The sequence below is a fragment of the Peromyscus eremicus genome, chromosome 5 (genome assembly GCF_949786415.1).
Source record: "Peromyscus eremicus chromosome 5, PerEre_H2_v1, whole genome shotgun sequence".
Taxonomy (NCBI): domain Eukaryota; kingdom Metazoa; phylum Chordata; class Mammalia; order Rodentia; family Cricetidae; genus Peromyscus; species Peromyscus eremicus.
The window spans coordinates 73386143-73409322 of record NC_081420.1 but is presented as its reverse complement, the minus strand read 5'-3'; the positions used below and the strand labels follow the sequence as shown (position 1 = coordinate 73409322).

The 23180-nt window shown below is 41.9% G+C and overlaps 1 protein-coding gene across 2 annotated transcripts in view; it reads right to left on the bottom strand.

The window, feature by feature from the left end:
* Apbb1ip (amyloid beta precursor protein binding family B member 1 interacting protein) overlaps nt 1–23180 on the bottom strand; it is a 100801-nt gene that overhangs the window by 53496 nt on the left and 24125 nt on the right. The window contains exons 1-3 of one of the 2 annotated variants that reach the window (XM_059262463.1): nt 7796–8393; nt 1891–1962; nt 32–119 (exon numbers count right to left, since the gene is read on the bottom strand). In XM_059262463.1, the coding sequence (XP_059118446.1) occupies nt 32–119; nt 1891–1962 (160 nt within the window). In that variant the 5' untranslated portion in view covers nt 7796–8393. Of the gene's footprint in view, nt 1–31; nt 120–1890; nt 1963–7795; nt 8394–23180 lie in introns of those variants that run through there. The other variant, XM_059262464.1, reaches the window with a different exon arrangement.

Genomic DNA, 23180 nt, shown 5'->3' with positions numbered 1-23180 from the left:
TTGCTTAAGAAAACAAAGTTTCTGTGCTTACCATTTAAATCCTTAAATCCCACACTGTAGTTAAATTCTTCTCGGGGTGGCTTGGGGTCTGGAGGAGGAAGAGTGTCCACTCCTAAACTCTGTGAAAACAGATCCCACAGTTTCTGTGAGTGATTCACAAAACCAACATTGCTGAAGCCCCAAACACTCATTGTTTATACTTTTCTCTCTCCAAATATGCTCTTAAAGATCATGTTCTTACTTAAATGTTTTATCATGTCTTAAATTTTTTTCTATTATAGAAAATTTCAGCTTAAATAACTATAAAAAATGTTTGGAAACAGACTGTGTTAATTGAGAATGAGAACAAAATAATTAATTTTTCTTTTTTCTTTCCTTTTATCCCACTTCTTTCTTTTTTGGGGGTGGTGGTGGTGTTTCGAGTCAGGGTTTCTCTGTGTATCCCTTCTTGTCTTGGCTTTCTTGGAACTCTCTTTGTAGACCAGGCTGGCCTCAAACTCAGAGATCCACTTGTCTCTGCCTCCCAAGTGCTGGGATTAAAGGAGGGCATTACTACCGCCTGGCAAAAAATAGTTAATTTTCCTAAGCAATAGAGAGACTTACTCTCAGGATGAAGAAACATACAATACATAATTTTATAAGAGCTTACATAGTGATATCAAAGAAAGACATGTCCAGTTATCTGGGAAGGAAATTCTGCAAAAAACTTTTAATTAATTATTTATTACATAATTGTTTACTCTAAGAGAGTTAATGTTCTGACAGTTCCAATAGTGACTGATAAACAAGCTCCCTACCCTTTCTCTGCTAGCTACTGCTTTACAGTTGAGCTGGATGCCCTGCCCACAGGTTTTGCTTTTGTTGATTTTTTTGATATTATAATCTCATTATTTATCTTGCCATTCAGAAATTAAAATGTCTTACATTTTAAAATATTTCATTTTTATGTTTTCTATCTTCCGTGTGTTTGTCTTGCTTAGATGTGCCTTGTATTTTAAGATTATAAGCATTTTTTCTCTGTTTCTCTCCTTTCATATGCTTAGATCTTTGATTCATGGAACTCATCAAATTATAAAGCATGAGCTAGAGCTCCAGCTATTAGCAGGAGTGTTATCCCAACATCATTTGCTGACATATCTTTGTAGTTATTTAGAAGGCCACCTTTATCAGGATATGTGGGGGAGAGGTGGAGAACACAAACAGAACAACATGCCACTTATTCAGAAATTTGGGAGAAATGTAAATTGGGATTCTTCATACTATTGTTTCAACTTTTCTGTAAGCTTGATATTTTTTTTTCCAGTATTACAATGACATTATTGCATTTCAGTCCACTTTAGTTTTTAGTTATTTTAGGAAACTGGGGATACCAAGGTTTATCCATCTCTTCTAATCACACACAGTGGGGTCAATCTAGTCTTGGTTGACTGTTTTTCTCGGATATGTAGCTTGTGGCTGAGTGGCTTCATGCTTCTTAGAGGGGACTGAGCTCTTATAGTTCATTCAGAATGTCATAACAGTCCTTTGAAATACAGTATTTCCTTAAAAGATGACACAAAACCATCTTACTTAGAGCCATCTTCTCTCTTAGTCTCTATGAAGATAATTACTAGGGACATTGCTCAGAGGTGGTTGTTGAAGGAGACATGGGAATGATAGGCACAGACATTGACATAGCTGTGCGTGTGTGACCGCTGTATGAGACCATGTGGACTGAGGGTGCAGAACCAATAAAAAGCTTGACTATTTTCTCCCAACACTATCACAGATACATCAGGGGCGTGTGATGTCAATCTCTGACATTTTTCTAAAGGCAGCACTTTTGTATCAAATTCTGCACTCCCTGCCCAGCCCCCAATAGCTTACAGGTTAAAAAAGAGGTTTTTTTACCTGGGTCAAGAGATCCATTTCCCCCAGCAAAGTGCTAAACATCTGGTCTATGTCTTCATTTGATTCACCCATCTGAAACAGGAAGATACCCAGACATTAGTAGTCTCTGAAAGCTTATCGGGGACAATTGTTGCATTTTCATTCTTTCCTCTTTTATTGATCAGGCATCCATGAAAAGAACTACGTGGAGAAGAAGGTTCTGCTCATCCTGAAATTCCATGTCTGGCTGTCATCTATTTTGATGTCTGAGGCTGAGCTAAATCGTGGGACCTGCCGTAGAGCAAAACCTGAACTTGTTTTTCCAAACCAAGTGGCACTGTTCTGAGAGTCACCTTGCCATAGGATTCCTTATTGGAAAGAGAGAAAGCCTCAAGCTACTCTTGATAGCTACTTTTGATTGTTGACTTGTTTGGGTTGAGAAATACCAAGGAGATTGTCTGTCATGATGCTTCCAGAGATGAATGGATCAATTCCTTGATTGATTTATAGTAAGATAACACTTTTGTACAGAGTGAAGAAACTGGACTAAAGTTCCTGAAATAAGAAGTCAAAATAATATTTTCCCTCCTTTTGAATTTTTTGTTACATATTTGGTCACAGCAATGAGATAGCTATGAAGATGCCACACACTATTGTGTTAGAGGGAGGTAGACTTTTACCTCCACTTAAAAACACACTAAGATGTGACTGCATTTTTTTTTTTTTTTTTTTTTTGGTTTTTCGAGACAGGGTTTCTCTGTGTAGCTTTGCACCTTTCCTGGAACTCACTTGGTAGTCCAGGCTGGCCTCGAACTCACAGAGATCCGCCTGGCTCTGCCTCCCGAGTGCTGGGATTAAAGGCATGCGCCACCACTGCCTGGTGTGACTGCATTTTAGAGTGCCTGTGATTAAATGTATTTATTGAATGGTCCCCTGCTTCATAAAGATATCTATGAAATAACAACAGCTTTGGGCACCTTTATTTGGCAAGGCTGCATTGGGAAATGGAGAGATAAGAATACTCATCCTTCAAGGACTGCTTGGTAGTGTGTAGTGTGGTAACGGGAATGAAATGTGTTAAATGTAAAGTGAAAGATTCATCCAAGATTATGTCCAAGGGTTCTAAACACTATAAGACTAATGTCAATTGCAGCAGCAATAGCCTGGTGAGGGTGGAGGATCAGTATTACAGCCAGCCAGACCCCACTCTTGTCACTAGGCAAAAATATTTGAAAAAATTCTGCACTGAACATGTCAGCACCTATTCTTGGTAACATTCCCTTAGAGCAAGTACAGCCACGCACTGTTCAACAACTCATGATTATTTTGTCAAGGACAGACTGCATTAACCACTATCGTCCTGATGGGGCAGCCATCTTAGTTTGTGTGGGTATTCTCTATGAGCTCATGACAGAGAAAAAGCTAAACACGCATCGCTCAGAACTTATCTCCATTGCTGACTGACAGGTGGTTACAATTAAGTGGCATATAAGTGACCAAGAGATAACTAAAAACACGGGAAGATGTGTATATGTTACATGAAAACATAAAGGACTTGAGTACCCTTGGATTTGGGAATCCAACCCCTGCAGATGTTGAAGGACAGCTGTATTTCAGCCAACAGTATTTACTTGAGAATGGATACGTAGTGCTTCTGTTTTCGTACGGACACACTCATATATGCAGAGAAGTGATGTTATGTAAGAACACAATGATTTCTATGTACTTACTATTTGATCAATACGACTTATCTTTTTAAATTTAAATATATGTGTCTTTATTTTCTTTCAATAGATTATTTTAAACAAATACTATTTTTTCTACAGCTGAAATGTTTGCCTCCCAGGACAGTCTTAAAAGATACAACACTACAAAAACTTTTTTGGCTGAGTCTATGAATATTCTCCAAATATCCACCCTGTAGAGCTGGGGTCTAATCCTTTAAAATTATTCTCAGCAGTAATCTTAGGTTTTTGTAGTCTTACTTTCCTTATCACAACCTTCCCTCTCCCAGTTTTAATATAGTAGTTTATTAATTTTTTGAGAATTTCATACATTCATACAATGTAATTTTATCATAATTATTCTCCACTCTTTCCACAATTCCTTTCAAATCCATATCTCATCCCTCAGCTCTCTCTCCAAAGCTTGAACTTTCTCCCCTTTTAAAAAACTAACTCACCAAGTCTAATTTGTACTGCCCATGTACTCATGAGTCAGGAGCCACCCATTGGAGAGTGATCAACTGTTGGGGAATATTATTTTAAGGTGTGTTACTTTTGTTTATGTTGCATTTGTTTAACTCTGTAAAGTTGTGTTACTGTGCCTGTCTAGAACACCTGATGGTCTAATAAAGAACTGAATGGCCAATGGCAAGGCAGAAGAAAGGATAGGCAGGACTGGCAGGCAGAGATAATATATAGAAGGAGAAATCTGGAAGGGAAAAAGAGACGGAGGAGTGGAAGGAAGAAGAGGAGCCAGAAAAGGAGGAGGACTCCACAGGTCAGCCACCCAGCTACACAGCAAGCCATGGAGTAAGAATAAGATTTACAGAAGTAAGAGAATGGGAAAAGCCCAGAAGCAAAAGGTAGATGGGATAATTTAAAGTTAAGAAAATCTGGCTAGAAATAAGCCAAGCTAAGGCTAGGCATTCATAATTAAGAATAAGCCTCCATGTGTGATTTATTTGGGAGCTGAGTAGTGGGCCCCCCCAAAAAGCAAAAACAAACAACAAATCAACCTGTCAGGAGCTATCCCTTACAGAAAACCAAGTCTCTCTCTCCCAGAAACTATCAACAGCTCCTCAGCAGGAGGTAGGGACTCTTAAGCCCCTTCTCTCTTTCATGCCGGAAGGCCAACTGGTTTGATCTAGACTGCAATAGCAAGACATGCCATAGATACAACAGTGGGTGAATGTTATGGGAGTAATCAACCACTTTCTGCTTGGACCTAAGACCCATGCCACAGGAGGAAACACATGCCTGGAACTATAAATCTGGCCAAGAACCCATGGTTTGGGAGCTCCTTTGCCTCAGGTGATCCTATTTCTATGATTCTGCTAACTGGAATAACATCAGAATATTCTCTAAATTCATCTTTGTTTTCCATCCAAGTACTCATACAATATAGTATAGTTCTCAGATCACATCAGAGAAGTTTCTTTGCTCAGCAGACAGCAGTCAACAAAGAAACTCAACTGGCCAAAGTGCAGCCCCTTCCCCAATTTTAAGAGGGAAAAGTAATGCTCCCTTCTCTCATGATACACAAAATTCCTTGAATACAGTTATTGACTATATTCAACAATCATTTCGAGTTTTATGCTTTATATGTTTTCCATTATGGGACAGACAAGTGATCTGTGACTTGTTTGAGATATGTTAAGTGGAAGTTTTTGGTTTCCAGTGGAGGATGTGTCACATAGATGCACAGGAGTCATGAAGCTGGTTTGGCCAGCATGGGTCAGGAAAGAGGCTTTTGTTAAAGCAAGAGCAGCCCAGATACTATGGGACAAGCATAATAGAAGCAGACATACCTACCCCAAAGAAGCTAGAGTTCACACATCAGGGACAGACAGATATATGCTGTATCCAAGAAAGCAATCATTGGAAACTCAGGACCAGACCCTCAAATACAGAATTGACAGGTAAGGCAGACTCCATGGACTTTTTCTACATGTGCAGGTCTAAGAGTTAAGAAGGAATCAAACTGTGTTAGTGAAGGATGATGGGAAATATTTTTGCTATTTTGTGCATAAAGTTAAAGCAGGGAAGAGGTCTATGGGTGGACCCCACTTCTGATTAAAGACAGGATTCTATGTGAGGGTTCATTCACACAGAGCTTTGTCTCCCCCTTAAAGTATGTCCAAATCACTCTTTCCTGCTCTGGTCCTGATGTGGCTTCTTCTCTTCTGTAGAGTTGCCAAAGGGATAGAACATTCAGAGGTGAGACTTTATGGAAGATGCCCAGGTGATGGGGCGTTGTCCTTGGAAGGGATTAATACTTGCTTCTCAGAGTAGATTAGTTCTCTTGAGAATGAGTTGTTATAAAACAAGATCAGCTGTGTTGACAACTTCTCTGGCTTCCTGTCTTACCACGTGATGTATTCTGGATGTATTCCCACCATTGTGATGCCACGTACTGTGAGGCTCTTATTAAAGCCAAGCAGATGTCAGTGCTATGATCTTGAATGCCCACAACTGTCAGCTAACACATGTCATTTCTTTGTGAAGTATCCAGACTCAGATATTTTGTTATAGCAACAACAACAAAAAATACCAATATGCTCCCTTTTTCAAATGTCCTACAAGATGGATGAAAATAAGTAAGGAATAAAATATTTGTTTTTATAGACTGTCTGTGAAAATAGTTAACATGCTATTCAAAATCCTAGAATGGATCTTTCATGCATTACTTTGATGAGGAGAAATTGGCAGAATAAATAACAAAATTATACAATTGTCCATGTAAATTCATTTTATTAGAGTCTTATGTGCTATAGCAATGTGAAAAACAAAGGAATCCTTCAAAACAATTATTATTAACGGGAAAACAGTGTTTTAATGAGCAAAGAAATCTATTCAAAGTGTAAAAAAAACAGATTTATTGGCTGACATTATAATCTACCAATCTATGTTGCAATGAACTCACATGAAGCAAAGGTGGTATGGGTAGTAAGGACCTGCCACCCACACATTCTGTTAAACCAGTGACTGGAAAAAACATTAAAGTAAAGAAATGTGACATTTGTGAGTCAGCAAAAGCCACCAAGTCCTGAGACTTTAGTTTCTCAGGCAGCACACACTACTGATAAATAATGGGTAAAGAGCGAGACAGAGGGAGTTACTTACACAAGATGGAAATAACTCAGACCAACAGCACATCCCTGTGACCCCCTGAAACTCTTTCTGGGCTCATCTGGCAGAAGCTTCACCTGTTCCTGCCCTTCCACTGCTCCCCCTCCCCCACCACTGTCTCTATTTGACTTGAGGACATCACCATCAAAATTCTGCTGGAAATATACACTCACAGTATAATGTTTAATGAGTTAACATTTAAAACCTTTTGCATTCTTGGTAAGTCAGACATCTGGTGCAAGAGTATTACTATGTTGACTGTCTGGCCTTGAACCTGGGGTCCTTTGCATCAGTGAACTAAGTGCTAAGATTTTAGGTGTGGTACATCATTTGTAGCTTTAAGAGAGGTTTCTCTTTTTTTGCATACATTTTTGTTACTCTGTAAACCCAATCATCTTGCATGATTACCCTTTCCTTCAAGAAAGCTTTATTTCTGGACTAGATGGATGAGAGCCACAGATAATTCATGGATTACACATACACACAAGTATGAGAAAACAAGGCTGTGTATGTGTGGTACTTTCCAAAGGTCAAAAGAGAAAACGCCCATCCATGAGACTGATTGTGTTATTGGGGTTAGCAGCCAGTCTCTGGGGTGGAGGAGCTGTTGCAATGAGGCACAGCATTGCAAAACAAGCCATGCTCACACCATGGCTGGGTGGAGTTAAACATCTTTTCATGAGGATGTAATTTTGGGGTTCTTTTTGTGCCCTGGGAAGAGTATCACATTGTTGATGAAAAAAAATTGGAAGAGTACTTTATCAGAGTTATTATACAATTTATTTCCTGGAGAAAGAAGGATGTCCTGGAGGAGAAGCATATCCAGGCTAAAACCCTACATTTCTTAGTGACAGTGGCATTTTCCTAATGCTCAACTATTTCCTAGCTAGGTAGGGTTCAGATTCAAGCTTCAGGTTTTCACCCCAAATACTTCCTTTTTTACACACAAATAAACTTCAGTCATGCATATTTGAAAAATCTAAGTCGTGTGTTATATATGTTCAACAGGACATATACTTATATTCACCTCGTGTATTTAATTCAGTTTGAGTGCAATCTTCACTCTCTCTTACCTAGCAGATCCAGCCATGATTTTGAACCAAATCTGGGCAGCCATTATCCTACTTGTCCATAAAAGTCAATTCAAAGTCCCACAGGTATTTCCATGTAACTTGCTCCCACGCACTGTTTCTTCTTCTGTACCCTCCCCGCTGCCTAGCGACACCCCACGTTTTCTGAGTGACCATTTGTCACTCATCGGTCTGGATTTAGAAGTTGGTTTGGTCCTTCCCTCTTCCGTTTTCCCACGCGTTGAGTCAGAAAACGCTCTGGATTTTCCTGCCGAGGGCTTCTCCTTTCCTTTATTCCTCCTGCCTGGCCAGAGCTGAACGCTTCATCTCTCAGCTCCTCTAGCTCCTGGTCACCCTGACTTCCTGTTCTCACCAACACCATAGACACTGACTTCATATACAGTTGTGAACTCGTCACTTCCCTGCTTAAACACTTTCCGCTGCTGACCGTAACGGAGTGGAAGAGTTCCAGTGCCCAGCGCATCCTCAGAATCCTTCAGGAATTTCTCCTCCACACCTCTCAAGGCTCAGTTCTTGCTGATCAGGGCCCTTCATGCCCTTTGAATAAACTTTGTATCACTCTTTTTGTCTCTGCCTATACATTCCTTGTAAATAATATCCTTTGTTTATACTTCCCTCATAAAATTCCAGTTATTGAAAATTCAGCTTCCATGTCAACTACTTAATGGTGTCCATATAACCACTAGACATTTGCTTTTCACTGTCCCAGGCATACAGTCAATTCTGGCCCCAGCCACCACCTTGAGAAGTATTGAACCTCCTTGTGCTTCAATTTCCTTGTCAGCAAACAGAAAGAATATATATACTAATATGTATCTCACACGGTTGCTGTGGCATTTCAGTAAGATTGCACACAGTACTGCCATAAGCCCTCAGTCACGGTATTTGTCACCAACAGGCTCCTTTTGTTACTGTCTTAGAACCCTTTAGAATACTGGGAACTAAAAAATACTAGGGAGTGGTTACTAAGGATCAGAGCTTGTGATTTTTATCTTCCAAAATGTCTTGCTGATTAATTACCATCCCAAACAGGAAGATGTGGGTTAGCATACAGTTCGTAAGCTACACACAAAGCTCTCTACCACTTGACTGTCTATACTCCTGACATGGTTCCTGTGGAGTCACATCAGACGTGTGACATGGTAGGGCTCGGAGGTCACCAAATTCCTCTGACTGTCAGGTCAATTAAACAGAAAGTCAGCTTTAAACAACAACAAGAAAAAAACCAAAACAACTTCTCTATTGAAAAGAAACATGTGTATATGTTCGTGTGGACAAACATGTCACATGTGTGCAAACACCACAGTAGGATGCTGGCTCCCCCGTTGCAGTCACAGGTGGTTGTGAGCCACCCAGTGTGAGTGCTGGGAACTGAACTCAGGTTCTCAGAAGACCAGGAAGCACTCTGGACCACTGAGCCATCTCTCCACCCCCAGAATGCCTGCTTTTCACCGCGCTCACAGCTACAGGCTTGCTTTGAAGCTAAGGGTCTGGGTTGCTTTGAGAAGAGCTCTCTTAGCTATCACGCAACTTGGCTGGCACTGCCAAGGGATTTACCTCTTTTCTAAACCAACCCGAAGTCAATCAATTGTTACAAGTAATAGATTAACTCAACTGTTATTTATTAAACAAAACGGGTTACTGTCACTCAGCATTCAGGAGGCCATGACAGGCAATTGTAGGCCAGCATGGGCTATATGGTTACACCCTGTCTCCACTGCCATGAAGGAACAAACAAATAGACCAACAGGCTGGGTATGGAGGTTTGTGTCTCTAGTCCCAGTACTCAGGAGGCAGAAACAAAAATTCAAAGCCAGTCTGGGTCTGCTTAGTGAGACCTTGTCTCAAAAATACAAAAACAACAACAAAACCAACCAACAAAAATTTTCATTAAAAAAAAAAGAAATCTACCTTAATTGTTTATACAATATGTCTAAATCATTTTAACTCCATGAACAGACATATCTTACCTAAAAGAAGCAAAAATGAAATGGCTTTGAGTTGAAAAGACTCTTCAGTGGTTAAGAGCACCTGTTGTTCTTGTAGAGGACCCAGATTTGATTCCCAGCACCCACATGGTTACTCATGACCATCCACAGCTCCAGTTCCAGGGGACCTGGTGCCCTCTTCTGACTTCCTTGGGCATTAAGCACACATGTATACGCAATCACACTTACAGGCAAAACACTCATAACATAACATAAATAAATCTTTAAAAAAAATGAAGTAGCTTTATCAAATAGTAATAGACTGGGTTGTCTTTGTAACTTTACTGTGTAATGTAGACTATGTAAAGTTATACATGTCCGGCTTGTACTGAGTTCCCAATCAGAAGATAAATTACGTATGTACATTTATATTGGAGTCCAATAATACTTAATAACATGTTCAAGCACTTCTTTTTCTTGTATCCCCCTTTGAGCCAAGGTCCTACACTGTCTTTCAACTCACTGGGTAGCCTAGACAGGCCTCTTGAACCTGCCCTTCTGCCTCAGTTTCCTGGTGCTGAGCTCACAGATGCATGCCATCATGCTTAGCTCACATCCTCCTTTGTTATAACATATCCGTAAAACATTTCTTGCTATGAACTAAATTTTGAATAAGAGTTGTGATATATTTAAAATAAAAATATTCATGATTCATACCTCAATTGAAATACGTAATTTTGTTTTGACAATGTCTCATGTAGCCCAGGTTGGCCTGAAACGTGACATGTAGCCAATGAACTTCGGATTCTCTTTGCCTCCACCTCTCAGGGGCCAGGGTCACCAGTGTGCTTGGCTTATGTGATGCTGGGGGTCAAACCCAGGATTACATTACACACATGGAAGGCAACCACTCTACTAAAGAGCTACATGCCCAGTTCAATTTTTTTTCCTTATAAGAATATTTCCAAAAAAACAAAAAAAGAGGTTTTTCATTTACTTTATTTTGGGAGGTGATGGTGTAGAAAAGTGATCCCAGCAACTTCTGCATAAAATCAAAATGTCAAGATTTTTCTTTGTAAAGCAATGGTATGCTTAGTAGCAGTGAGCACTAACATAGCAAACGTGTTATTCACAGATTCGTGAAGGATTCCACCTGAGCAAAGCCTGCTTCCTGGTACCTGAGTTACCTATGGAAACCTGTGGGTGCCCTAAGCTAACTGAAGGGGTCACAAAGTGCATTCTTTCCTTTGTGCTTTTAGCTTGGTGGAGTTTTAGCTCGGATGGTGGTGTTTAAACCGGTGACGGGGTGATGGCTTCAAAGGACTCAGGGAGAACATACAAAAAGGGCTTTGCAGTCACGAGCAAAGGCTCTGGCAGGTTAGAATTGGTTTTCAATGTTTTCTTTGAGCAGTTGCAATTTATCTCCCACGGAGGAAACCCCACTGTTGATATTTAGCGTGACTGCAGGAAGGTGAGAAGAAATATCCCCAGTCCCTCTGCCTGCCTGAAAAGGCTAAAAATAAGAGCTGATAACAACTAGCTGCTTCTTCTCTGCCTGGGCTTTTTCTGGTACCTTCCATGGGCCCATGTACTCAAGCTGCCCTCATGCCCTGGGCAGAACATGTATTTTCCCCACTTTACAAAAGAGAAAACTGAGGCATCCAACGTTTATGCAAGACTGCACAGTGTGCTAATCAACGAATATATATTACATGGTTAGAAGCTTAACCCCTGTAAGACTTCCTGTGTGGGTTTCTGTGACTGGAATTATCCTCAGCTCATGGCAAGGATTAAGTATTTAGAACTTATTTATATGCCATCTTTTCATTTTGAAGATGGTCAAAGAAAATGATTATATTGTTAGACTTTTTTTTAACATTACAGGTGAGCACTATTTTGAGTCTATAATTAGTTTGTCAGAGATGAAATATAATTAGAATTAATGAGAAAGAAGATTTAAAAATCTGAGGCTCACTTAGCAACAATTTTCTTTCTTGTTTTTATTATTTTAAAAACTAGTCAGCTAGTGATAGCTTTTCAAGGAACATAACGAGAACATGTTACAAAGACAGATCACAAAGAAGAAAAAGTTTTAAAAAACCACTTCCATGAAATTCAATATGGCATCCCATGCCTGTAATCTCAATACTTGGGAAATGGGAGCAGGTGGTTTATGAGTTTGAAGGCAGCCCGGGCTACACAGCAAGTTCCAGTCAGTCTCAGCTATATAGTGAGACCCATTTAAAAAAAACAAACAAACAAACAAAAAAAACAAGGTTATGTTCGGTGTCACACTTGGTTGGTGTCACACTTGGTTGGTGTCACACTTGGTTGGTTTCACACTTAGTGTGGAATACGAAGTGCAGAATCCAGCCGAACACACATATCGGCAGAAGCTATGAAGTTGTTACTTTATGACGTGCCTGGAAAACAGCTCACACTGTTGACTTTGACCTAATTCCGTCAGTGTAATTTCGTTCTTTTTTTTCAAAATGTAATTCGAGCTTGTCTTGAAGAGGAAGTGGTTCACAGAATAGCACAGCACATGGTTTAAGGTTGCTGCAGTGTTTAGGGGAGGAGGGAGGAAGCCAAGGTAACATGAAACAGGAAACGGAGACATCTCTAATGAAACAGAGAAGACAAACTAACTCAACTTGACCCAGAACGAAGACAGAGGAATTTAGGGAGGGATTTGACCTGCTTTGCACAGCATGCCCAAGATAATGACAACCTTAGGAAGCTACTGAGATTGCTGGACAGTGATGGTGGTCACCAGACAACACAGACTGACCACACCCATCACAGGGGAAACTATATAGACACTGCATTTGTACTTCTGTGTATGGTCATGTACTGAGAACATCCAACACAGCAGCCTTCTTTCACAATTATGTCATGGGACAGTGAGATGACAAAACATTGGTAAAAAGAAAGTAACCCGAGAATGGCACTTCAGTAACTTAAACACGGAGAGGCTGCTTCTAAAAAGCCTTAGAAGTTGACACGTGTGGTGTGTGTGCCTGCAAACTCACACACACACACACACACACACACACACACACACACACACACACACATTGAGCAATGAGATGGGCTACTACAGTTATAAAAGAATATAGATATTATTTATTTTTATAAATTTTAAAAATATTATTATTATTATTATTATTATTATTATTATTATTTTACCTGATCTGGTTATGTAACTCAGGCTGCCCTCAAATTCAAAATCCTCCTGCCTCTACCATCCCAGTGCTGGGACTACAGACTACAGGGGGGACCATCAGGCCCAGGAGGATGACTTTCAAATGGACTTATTTCCAAGTTGCCTTGCTTTTGTGTGAACTCGAGAGGAGGGGATGAACAGAGCCGGACACTCAGCCAAGTCGAGCTCCCCAGTGGTAAGGAGAAAGATGACTCGATCAGACCCCACGTACTTGAACACACCTCAGAAGGGAAGCCACACGTACGTAGCACAGGGAAACCAGGCTGGCTGGCAGGAGTACCACACTCTCCCATCCTCCCAGCCAAAGGCTTTTCTGGATCTCTGGGAGACAAGTGATAGGCTCATCTCAGTTGGGTGTGAAAAGAGCTTTCTAAATCTTGGGGTGTTTTTAAGTTCCCCTTTATTTCTTCTTGAAAATGTCTATACAAGGAATGGGAACTGTTTTGATTTAGAATCTATTGTGACATAAAACAAAATTGATAACACAATTTAGAATTTTTTTGAGGAACAAAACTAGCAAATCTTTACTGACTGACTTTGTAGATAAAGTAGGCCTATTATTTTTCAACAACAAAAACTCCCGTGTGCGGCCAAGCGCACTTGCTGGCTCAGGCTGTGTCTGTTTCCTTGTGAATGTATTCCCGTTCGACTTGTGTATCTGTCCTTCACCACACTGTTTGGGTCGAGATCACCAGCGACCCTCACGCGGCTACATCCAATGGTTAATTCTAGCATCTGACACAGGGTTTAACATTGTGGGGTCGACCCCTCCATCCCTGGGGGTTCCAGATCCATAGACTAAACCCATCATGGAGCAAAATTATTTCTCAAAGAAATGTATGCCTTCTTCTGAAGCTGTGAAGAGCAATGTGGATCCCTGTTCTCTTGCTGGGAGATCAGCCTGGTAGTGGTCCTTGTGATTACAGTTGGGGGCTACTTTCCCTAGCTTCGCTTCACACAGACTGCAGCAGGAGCTTCCCTGTGGTGCATACCTCGGGCTTTCAAGCCTGTCTTCTAGGCTAGGGAGGAGAGCTGCAGGCAATGCTATGTGGAGTCTTCTTGATCCAGGCTTCATGAGTATTTGTTCCCAGAGCTGAGAGGGTTAGGAACTGATGGCGGTGTGGTTCCAGCCCAGATGGCCGGTGGCCCTAGGCCCCAGGAGTGGGGTGCATGGACTCTGCCGTGTGTAGTGAGAGCGAAGGCTGTGGGTCTCTGAGTCTTGCTCTTCGGTAAAAAGTGTTGGCAGAATAAGAAACCACACAGGAAGTTACAAATGAGGCCTCACTGTGGGGCGGTGTGGGGCTTAAGCAAACTTCTTCTGAACTGTCAGTCATCAAAACCAGGTTGGCACTGGGCATCGGACATATGCTACTAATTTTGAGACTTACAAGGTCGAGGCAGGTGGATTATTGTGAGTTTGAAGCCAGCCTGAGGAACACAGGCAGTTCGAGACCAGGCTGGACTATGAAACAAGATCTTGTCTCAAAAAGAAAAACAAACAAACAAACAAACAAAAAACCGAAAAAGCAAAAACAAAACAAAACAAAAATCAAACCAAAACCAAAACAAACCCAAACAAAAACAAACCAAAAACCAAGCCAACAACAACAACAACAAAGAGCCCCAGAACAAAAGAATTTTGAGCAACTACATTTGAGGAACAATTAAATCGTTAATACCCTCTACTGAAGACGGTATTTCACACCCACTCTCCTAGGAAGAGTTATGCAGCCAAGGTGGGAGGAAGCACGTAGGCACTGTTAGTAATCAAAAGCAAGGAGCTGGTTAGTAATAAAAAATTAAGCTGTTTGATAGTTACAGTGTTTTCATGTAAAACATTGATTATGTGTTATGATTTCCTTCTTGCTTGAAATAAATACTTAGGTGTGTGCGCACATGCATGCATTCGTGTGTGTGTGTGTGTGTGTGTGTGTGTGTGTGTGTGTGTGCGTGCGCGCGTGCAGGGCCACACAAGCACCTGGGGATGGGACCTAGGACCCTGCATGTGCTAACTATCACTGAAACACAATTACAGGCTCTGTTTACTTTGCTTGGTCATTTCTCACTCAAAATTTTTACTTTGTATTTTTCAGAGGACAGCCTCTAACATTGATTGTATGGGATTCACATTCCAGACAGCTGGCTCTATTCCTGATGACTCAGTAGCCTCTCCTTCTGTCCTCCCCCCCCCCTCCCTGGCCTCTTAGCTTCCCTGGCCTCAGGGTACACTCACCTCCCTCCCCACCCTCACCCACAGGCACCCCAGCCCCAGGGTCTCCTGCTGACTCCTGGTGTGGTAACTGCTGTCAGCTCCTAAGCCAGTGTTAGGCTGCACTCGTCTCTCTTCCAGTATCTATCTAGTCAGCACCACCCTGCCTGCCCCTTTACCTCACAGATGTTTATCTCTTAACGCTCTGCTTATTGGGGCCTCCCAGCTGTTCTGGAACACGGTACACATGTGCTGTACGTGTGCTTTGCGGTGTGTCTGGAACATCTGTTCTCCACTCTCCTAAATCATCATCTCACTGCCTTTAGGCCTTTGCTTAAACCATCAAGCAATCCTTCATCAGAGACCTTCCCAGACCTGTCTCAAATCAGCTCTGTCCACCACCCCTCCCTCCCTGTTTAGTCCTCATCCCTCATCGCCTCGAATGTAAGTCCAACGGGGTCGACTGTTGTTGGGATAGTACTGTTATAGCTCCAGTAAACAGAACAATGTAGATATGATAGACACCAGGTGAACAGTTGGTAAATGAGGGAGCTCCCCGAGGGCCGGAGGTCAGGCTGCCTTTCTTCTGTGTCCCTATGGTGACACACACTGACCACCTTGGTCATGGGAGGACTTTGTAAATACATGTTAGAGAAGTTAGCAAGTTAAAGGAGAAGACAGGAGAGGGAAAAGAAAAGAAGATAAACTTCATTGTGTTGCTGTTTGAGAAAGGGTCCACGGTGCAGCCCAGGCTGGCTTTGAACTCACGATCCTTTTGCTTCTGCCTTCTGGGTCCTGGGACTACAGACCCGTGCTACTGTTCCTGGCTCTTGGGGAGATGGATCTGAAAACAGAGAATGATGCCACAGCTACCATGGTGGGTGGTGGTAGGAATAGACAATGGCTGTTCACATCACTGGGCAGATGATGCAAAGTGACATTTACTCAACCTACGACCTCCTCACCAGGTCATACTCTAGGAGAGATGAAAAGTGAAACGGTTGAATGAGACTCTTCAAATCTCTGCAGATTTAGAAGTAAAACTATGTGGCACATATTACTTAACACCTACAAAGGGGGCAATTTAAAACGAAAAACATCCAGTAGAGGCCTCTTTAGCCAGATATTCAATTTAGGATCACCAGTGATGGGACAATGTGATGTGTTTTTCTTGCCAATTGATATTTTGAGGACACAATGTCTCTTCTTAGGAGCTACCTTGGGAGTGTCGATCCTGCTCTACATCCAATCAGAGTAATCAGCTAGATAAATCCAATTTGAGGGACATTCTGCAAAGCAAAACAACTGGTACGGCCTTTAAAATTTCTTTTTAGACACATTTTCATTATGTAGCCTGGATGGTTTTGAATTCACAATCCTCTCGCTTTGGCCTCCTGAGTGTTGGGAAAGAATGTTTCAATTCTTCAAATTAAAAAAAGATATTATTAAGATAAGGGGGAAAATGAGTGTAGATTATGTATCAGAGAAAGGATGAATTTGAATTTCCTGAGTGTGATTATTGTACTATGGTGTTTGTATGTAGCCACCACAGTGTGATGGCTGTACCGTGGAAAGGAATGCCTTTGTTTTTCAGAGATAGATGTTAAGGAAAATAGAGGGGTGTAAACAATGAATGATGGTAGGTGAAGGACGTATGGGTGTTTATTTCATTATTCCTATTTGTTGAAAGTTTAGAAATGTTTCAAAATAAAATTTTTAGCGGAAAAAGAACCAAGTTAAGCAAAAGAAAAGAGTAGGGGAAGTAGAGGCAGGCAGAGGATGTAAAAAAAAAAAATCTGTCTTGGGCACTGTAAATTGTTTTATCTAGCTCTCATAAAAACCAGGTGGGATTCGATATTTTTACTCCCATTTTCATAGGTGAAGAGTGTGTGGTCAGAAGTCTGAGTGACATGCCTAAGATCAAACAGCTCACCCATGTTGGATGGACTGTCATTCAGCCATCCTGCATTCTCCAGCACATAAGCTGTGTAGATGTGACTCACGGTAGAAATGTGTGAGAGGACCGTAGATGGAACCTGCTCTTAGGTTAACATCAGGGGAGGCAAAACCACATCTTCACACACGGCGATGACAGAGGCAAGGGGAGTCAGACAGAAATAGGGTTTTGTGGAGCCATATTTCCACCCCAAAGAGGCTCGTTCACGTTGGAGAAACTTGTAACAGTGACTCACACCTGCTTTACGTGATGGAGGGTAATTGTGTCACAGCACTTTCCCCTAGAAAAGACAACACTGAGCAGAGGCCGGGGTCTGCTGTGGCCTTGAGAGCGTCAAAGCTTGTAAAATCAGATGAAACCAGTGTTTGGGCCTGGGAAGCTCAAGCTTTTGAGTGATAACTTAAAGACAATCTTCTCTCCCCCCCACCCCCCCACCCCCCCGACTACAAACTGAAGTGGAAAAGGAAGAGGAATATTACTGAATATATTTTAAAGGAATATGTTCTAAGAGTTTGTTCATGTGTTGGAAAATTTTCATTGTAACCACGCTGGGACATAGTGGAATCTCGAATGGACACAGCCTTCATTTTCTTAATGAAGAAAAAGGTTCATTTGGCTCACAGTTTCAGATATTTCAATCTAGGATTGCTTGGGAAGTGATTGGCTCATTGGGGTCTCATCCTCAGAAGGGACTGATGTAGCTCTCTTGGAAACCTGCTTAGTTCCTACAAGAATGAGTTATAACAAGATCCAGACTAATCCTCCCTACTCTTTGAATTCCTGTCTCACTATATGTTAGTTCACACACTCCACCTGCCAGGCTCTTATCAAAGGTCAGCAGAAGGCCCCACCTCTAAAATTGTGACCTAAGCAAACGTATTTTCTTTATAATTACTTAGGCCCAGCCATTCTGTTATAGCCTCTGAAAATGTAATAATACAAAAAATGGAAAAAGGTTGAAAAACTTTGGCCTTGAGTTTTATATTTTTCTAGTGTAAAAAGATTTCCCTGTGTAAAAAAAAAAAATCTCTAGTAAAATTCCCAAATCGCTAAGCCTGGGAATATTAGTTTCAAATGGCTTTTTACCTTCCAGGTTGCAGAGGGGATACTTTCTAAAGATTCATAACAATTAGAAGTCACAACCTTGTCTGCTGTCTGACTAATAAGAGCCAAGCATGTCCCCTAGGCTTTGGCAATCTTCACCAGGCAGAAAATATTTTCCAAGCTTTATAAGCATCAGACAATCTCCATAGAGCTAAGACTACCATTTTATCCGGGGGACATCGTGGAAGATGGCCAAACTCTGCCATAAGACCCCCCTAGGACTGATAGCTGCTCTTTTCAAAATGATTTGTGTGTGTGTGTCTGTGTGTGTGTGTGTGTGTGTGTGTGTGTGTGTGAGAGAGAGAGAGAGAGAGAGAGAGAGAGAGAGAGAGAGAGAGAGAGAGAGAGAGGTGGTGTGGGATGTTCCATACCACATTTGGGTGTGAGGGTCAAAGGGCAACCTTGTGGAATCAGTTTTCTCCTTCCACTTTTATGTGGGTTCCAGGGACGAAATTCAGATTGCCAGGCTGGTGCGGCAAGAGCCTTTTTCCACCGAGCCATCTCGTCCACTCATTTTCATGTTTTAATGCTGCTGAAATTAAAAGAAGATTCACATGGTAGATTATGAACATTGTCGGCCACCAGTAGGAGTTACCTATGTTGAAATTGTCCTCAATTCCATACATGGGAACCGAGACATGTCTACCATCCAACATATTTATTATATTTGCATTGGTAGTGTGTGATTCAGCTTTCTGTTGCTGTGGAAAACATACCTAGGACAGTCGACTTGATGAAGAAAAAGGTTCATTTGGCTCACAGTTTCAGATATTTCAATCTAGGATTGCTTGGTCCTGTTGCTTTGGTCCTGTGGTTGCACAGGGCCCCGTAACAGAAGCATGTGACAGAGGAACCCGTTTATGTCTGACCATCTGAAGCAGAGAAAGATGGATGTGCAGGGTTCCACCATCCCCTTCCAGGGCACACCCCCAGTGCCCTAACTTACTCCCACTAGGCTGTGTTTACTGAAGGTTGAGTGCCGTGACAGCAGTACTGAAGGCTGGGGACCCAGCCTTTAGTATGTGAGCCACTGGGAGACACAAGACCCCTGCTGTAGTGTAACACACAGTTTAAAGTTGGATTCACAACCATCGCCTCAAAAGCTCCTAACTGAGATTCACAAGGACGTGCCACCAAAGTGCAAAGGGATCATCCAGGAAAGACTGCTGTTTCCAGGCCAGGCCAGGCCATCAAAGCAGCAGAAATTTCCAAAGCACTCAAGTAGTAATTCTCACTTTCAGGAGAGGTTGGTGGGCTGGTTTATCCACGATGAAAAATTATCTATTACTACCAAATGCCTGCAGAGCCAATGACTGACATCCAGGAAAAGCAAATTTCTAGCAATATGTAACAATTCAAGCAATACATAGCAATTCGATAGTGAAACAAACCTTTCTGCTTAATCAACAAGACATGCAGAAAGTATGCTGCATTCTTGAATAAGCCTGCAAATCAAATCACATGGAGGACACTAAGAACAAGACTGTGGCTTAGCTTGGGCGACGAACAGCCAGCTGGCATCCTGGCATGCTCTGGTCCGTGGTGGCATAACGTGTCACGTGAGAATATGTGGCTGAGGGGGCAGAGGAAATGGGAGAGAACGCAGGCAAGCAGAAGTGGAAGGTTCCCCATACTGAGAATCTTTAGATTCCCAATGTCAAGAAGCACACACGGGCTTCATCTGGACTTGACTCTGATTGCTTTACATTGTTCCTAACATTTAATGAAGCCTCCATGTCTCTAAAAGAAAATAATCTATGTTATGAGTTAGATCTGATAACCATGTTGAGTGTTCTCAAGATGACAGCTGAGAAATGACCTTTCCTGTCACTCTGAGTGCATAGATAACCTTCCTTGTGGAGGAATTCAGTCGAGGGTGGTAATCGAACATCTGCTAAGGTGGGTCACACGGGAGATGTCTTAGGTTTCTTTTGCTGTGATAAAACATCATACTAAAAGCAACATGGAGAGGAAAGGGTTTATTTGGCTTGGCATTCTCAGTCTGTTGAGGAAAGCCAAGGCAGGAACTCAACGCAGGAACTTGGAGGCAGGAACTGAATCTGTGGAGGGATGCTGCTTACTGGCTTGCTCTCCAGGCTCTCATTCCATTACCTTCCTTAAATCATCGAAAGCCAAGTACCCATGGGTAGCACTGCCCACAGGGGGTCCTCTCACATCAATCATTAATCAAGAAAATGTACCACAAACTAGCCCACAGGCAATCTGATGGTGGCGTTTTCTCAATTCCAACTCTTCCTAGACAATTCTAGCTTGTGTCAAGCTGACAAGTAAACAAACAAAAAAGCCAAAAAACCTAACCAAGACAGGGATAGAGCTCAGTGGTAGACCAGAGTGTGTGCTCAGCATGTGTGAGTGAGGAAATAAAAGTAACACAGGGGACTTTCTGAGAAAGCAGCATCTGTCAAATGTTATCGTCTCTGTCATTCAGATTTTCCCCCGTTGTTTTATGGCCCCAAGCAGCATCTTTCCCACAAATGCACCATGCTGCAGTTTAATCCATTCTACTGCTGGAAATATGTAGCTTGTTCTTCCTAAGATGCTGTGATCACAGCCAGATGTTTTCATCTTCAGAAAAATGACATGCAGCATGGCTTAAGGATAAAACACAAAATATCAGCTACTTCTTGTCTTTTCTGTTTGTCTCAGTTGATGTTCTGCACCTGGCACTGGAGTCCCCCAAAGGGTGGGGCTGTTGGGAAAGATCACAGCCAGGTGCAGTGACTCTGCATTCATTGGCTGTACCAGTAACTTTTAAAAAACCAGCCCGTGTCTTAGTCACTGTTCTGTTGCTATGAAGAGACATCATGATCAAGGCAATTCTTATTTTTTTTTTGTAAAGTATTTAATTGGGGACTTGCTTACAGTTTGAGAGGGTTAGTCTATTATCATCATGGCAGGGAGCCTGGCACTGGAGTGGTAGCTGAGAGCTACATCCGGATCCACAGGCAGGCCTTTCAAAACCTCTTCCGACAAGGCCACACCCCCTAATCCTTCTCAAACAGTTCCACTCTCTGGTGACTAAGCACTCAAATATATGAGCCTATGGGGGTCATTGTTATCAAACCACCATAGCTGCTTTATCTAAAATATATTCCTGCAAAACAAGCCATGGAAAAAGGCAACCCAGTTGGTGTCTTTCTGTCCTTGTTCTTCCTGCCCAGGGTCTTGAACCCAGGCCCAAGTATACTAAAACGTCTGCTGTTCTACCACTGGCTACATCACCGCTCCCCAGTGATGGTGAAGTTTTAATTACTTTCTTGAGTTTCTTAGTATTTTTTTTTCTCTCCGTGAAGATATCACTGACAACGCTGTTATTTTTGAAGCAAAAGAGGAACTGAGTCTCTATGCCCCCACGCATACTAGGTGATTCATTCCTTAAAATTGAACATACTGCATAACATATTTTTCAAAAAGGTCTTGTTAGTTTTGTCGGGGTACATTATGGTACTTTCTATTTTATGTACATTTTTATTGTTGTGTATGGGTCCATCAGAGGACCACAGCTTAGGGGTCCTCTGAGTAGCATGGGGCAGACCAAACCCTCCACCAGGGGTGAGAAGACAGTTCTCAGTACTGTGCATGGCTTCACAGTCTTCAGCAAATGACTTAGCCTCTTGGGTCTCAGTTTTCTTCCCTTTAAAATAGGTGTGATAAGAAGTTACTGTATGGCGAGAATCCTGGGAATTACATTTGCAGTGCTTAGAACGGCCTGGCTTGAATCTGAGAGCTCAGGAAACAAGCAGTGTCTTCAGTTAACCTCCCTGGTGTTCGCAAGGCTAATGTGCAAAGGAGGAAGACTGGTGTTGGTGACATGCAGAGGAAGGGGCTAGGACCCAGTCTCTGGACAGCATTCCTCCTATTAAACCTGCCTAAAAAAGCGCCCAGCCCCAGACTGAAGCTAGTGGCAGTTGGGTGGGAAAGTCATGAGTTGAAAGTAAGGGGAATAGATTTCTCTTAAAAGGCACTTTACTTTTTGAGACTAAAGGAAGCTCAAAGCACACATCTCTGCTCTGTAGTTTATGCTAGAACTGCTTAGATTAAGAGCCAGGATCTCGTCAGTTGCACAGACGTCAGAAGAGTGAGGCAGTGACCACTGGTTCAGAAGGGTCCAACTGACGCAGCTGCAGGGACAACATGTGTCCTGTAGGGCTTGCCACAGCTGCAACTGGATAGTCACATTTCAGAGCTCCCGAGGACACACCCAGGACTCTGTGAAAGACTCCGTGAAGAGCCTAGTAGCTGGGTTTGTAGAGACGTCATGGAGGATGCTAGAGCAAGGTCACCATGTAGGTAAGGTTCTAATTACTTCCCGATTACCTCTGAGGTTGTATGACCCACAGAAATGATGGGTGCACAACCATAAATATAGAAGGATCACTAATTTATTGCCACATAAACTCACTTGCCTACATAGAAATTAGCCAGTATTTTGTACCATGATATATTTTAAATCATTTCTTTTATTTTTGATATTGAAGTATAATTACATCATTTCCCTCTTCCCTTTCCTCCCTCCAAGTCCTCCTATATACCCATCCTTGCTCTCTTTCTACATCATATTTTACTTCTTGATTCACTTAATTCATTAGCTAAACAAATGTGTGTGGAATACAGACTCTGCCAGGTAACTGCTAGTGTCTACAACTTGAATATTTGTTACATAAATGAATAACACTGAAAGTCTTTAGTATACATTGAGTACACTAAAAGAGCATAAACAATATAAAATAATAAAGACCCTGTTATGGTTTGAATCTGATATGTCCCCCATAGGCTCAGATTTTAAGTGTTGCCCCTGTGCCTAGTGGCACTATTTGGGGTGGCTGTCGGATGGGGCCTGGCTGGTGGAAGTAGGTTACCAGAGGCAGGCCTTTGAAGCTTGTAACGTGGCCCCCGATGGAGGCCAAGATCTCTGCTTCCTG